Source organism: Aptenodytes forsteri, unplaced genomic scaffold, assembly GCF_000699145.1.
Source record: "Aptenodytes forsteri isolate BGI_AS27 unplaced genomic scaffold, ASM69914v1 Scaffold147, whole genome shotgun sequence".
NCBI classification, from domain to species: Eukaryota; Metazoa; Chordata; class Aves; order Sphenisciformes; family Spheniscidae; genus Aptenodytes; species Aptenodytes forsteri.
The window spans coordinates 1094660-1095857 of NW_008795320.1; the positions used below are offsets into that span (position 1 = coordinate 1094660).

A 1198-nucleotide genomic window follows, 5' to 3' on the forward strand; every position below is an offset into this window, starting at 1 on the left:
GACCGCCCACCACTACTTCTGCAAGGAGGTGGCCCCCCCCCGGCTCCTGGAGGATGTGGAGAACCAGTGCCACGGGCCCATCAGGTGGGTGCCGGGGACCCTCCCCTCCTCGCCACCCCCAACCCACGGGTGCTGGGGGAAGAAATCACTTGGGTAGGAGCTGCAAGAGCGGCGAGCACCGGTCCCCATCCTGCTCGCCGGGCTGGTGATGCTCAGGCCACCCTGGTGCCCGCCGGGTTCGGGGAGACCGTGGCGGAGGGGTGAGCAATGGGGGTCCCTGGGGTCTCCCCGAGGGCGACCACGCTGCGCCCGACCCAGCCCTGCCGTTCACAGCTCCGAGTTTGCGGTGAACAAGCTGAAGGTGGCCGGGAGCCGCCCGGGGCTGTACCTGCTGCGCCGCAGCCCACAGGACTTCGACAGCTACCTGCTGACCGTCTGCGCCGAGGTGAGACCGGCACCGGCACCGGCACCGGCTGGGGACTGGGGTTCCGGCACCATGCAGCATCGCGCAGGCTCCCGTGCCGGGTGCTGCCGGTGTCACCGGGAGCGGGGAGGGAAACGCAGGGCTGAGACCTGGTCCTCGCAGGGACGGTGCCGCCGGCGGGGGGCTCGGTGGCCTTTTGGGATGGGCACGGCCCTGGGGCTGCCGCGGGCACCCGCAGGGCAGGAGGGGCTCGGGGGGGCTCCCGGGGGACCCCGCACTGCTGAGCCTGGCTCTCGCCCCTCAGACCCGCTCCGGCCAGGACTACAAGCGCTGCCTGATCCGCAGGGACGAGGACGGGAACTTCTGGCTCTCGGGGGTGGCCCGGCGGTTCTGCAGCGCGTGGGGGATGCGGGGCCCCTACGGGCGCTGCGGGCTGCAGGCAGAGGGTGCCCGCATGCGCCTGGCTGCCTGCTGCCCGCCCCTGCCCAAAGGTGACACCGCCGCACCGGGGCGGGGGACATTGGCAGGGCTGTGCACACCCACGGTGGTGTGACATCACAGGGCAGGTTGTGTGAGGTCACAGAGCTGGCTGCGTGACATCATAGAGCAGGCTGTGTGACATCATAAAATGAGCTGTGTAACATCGCAGAGCAGGTTGTGTGGCATCACAGAGCAGGCTGTGTCATCACAGAGCAGGCTGCGTGGCATCACAGAGCAGGCTATGACGTCACAGAGCGGGCTGTGTGACGTCACAGCGTGTGCACAGCCCGCCCC

General features: G+C 69.8%; 2 protein-coding genes across 2 annotated transcripts in view; one reads left to right on the forward strand and one right to left on the reverse strand.

Annotated features, from left to right (window-relative positions):
* The window catches only part of CCDC124 (coiled-coil domain containing 124), a 34285-nt gene extending 33544 nt beyond the window's left edge, over positions 1-741 (reverse strand). The window contains exon 1 of the mRNA XM_019472233.1: positions 731-741. The gene's annotated coding sequence lies outside the window, so the exon portion shown is untranslated. The remainder of the gene's footprint in view (positions 1-730) is intronic.
* Positions 1-1198, forward strand: part of JAK3 (Janus kinase 3) — a 10499-nt gene that overhangs the window by 5100 nt on the left and 4201 nt on the right. Inside the window, 3 exon segments of the mRNA XM_009279871.1 lie at positions 1-84; positions 334-445; positions 729-947. The exon segment at positions 1-84 is cut by the window's left edge and continues 8 nt beyond it. Coding sequence (XP_009278146.1) covers positions 1-84; positions 334-445; positions 729-947 — 415 coding nt within the window.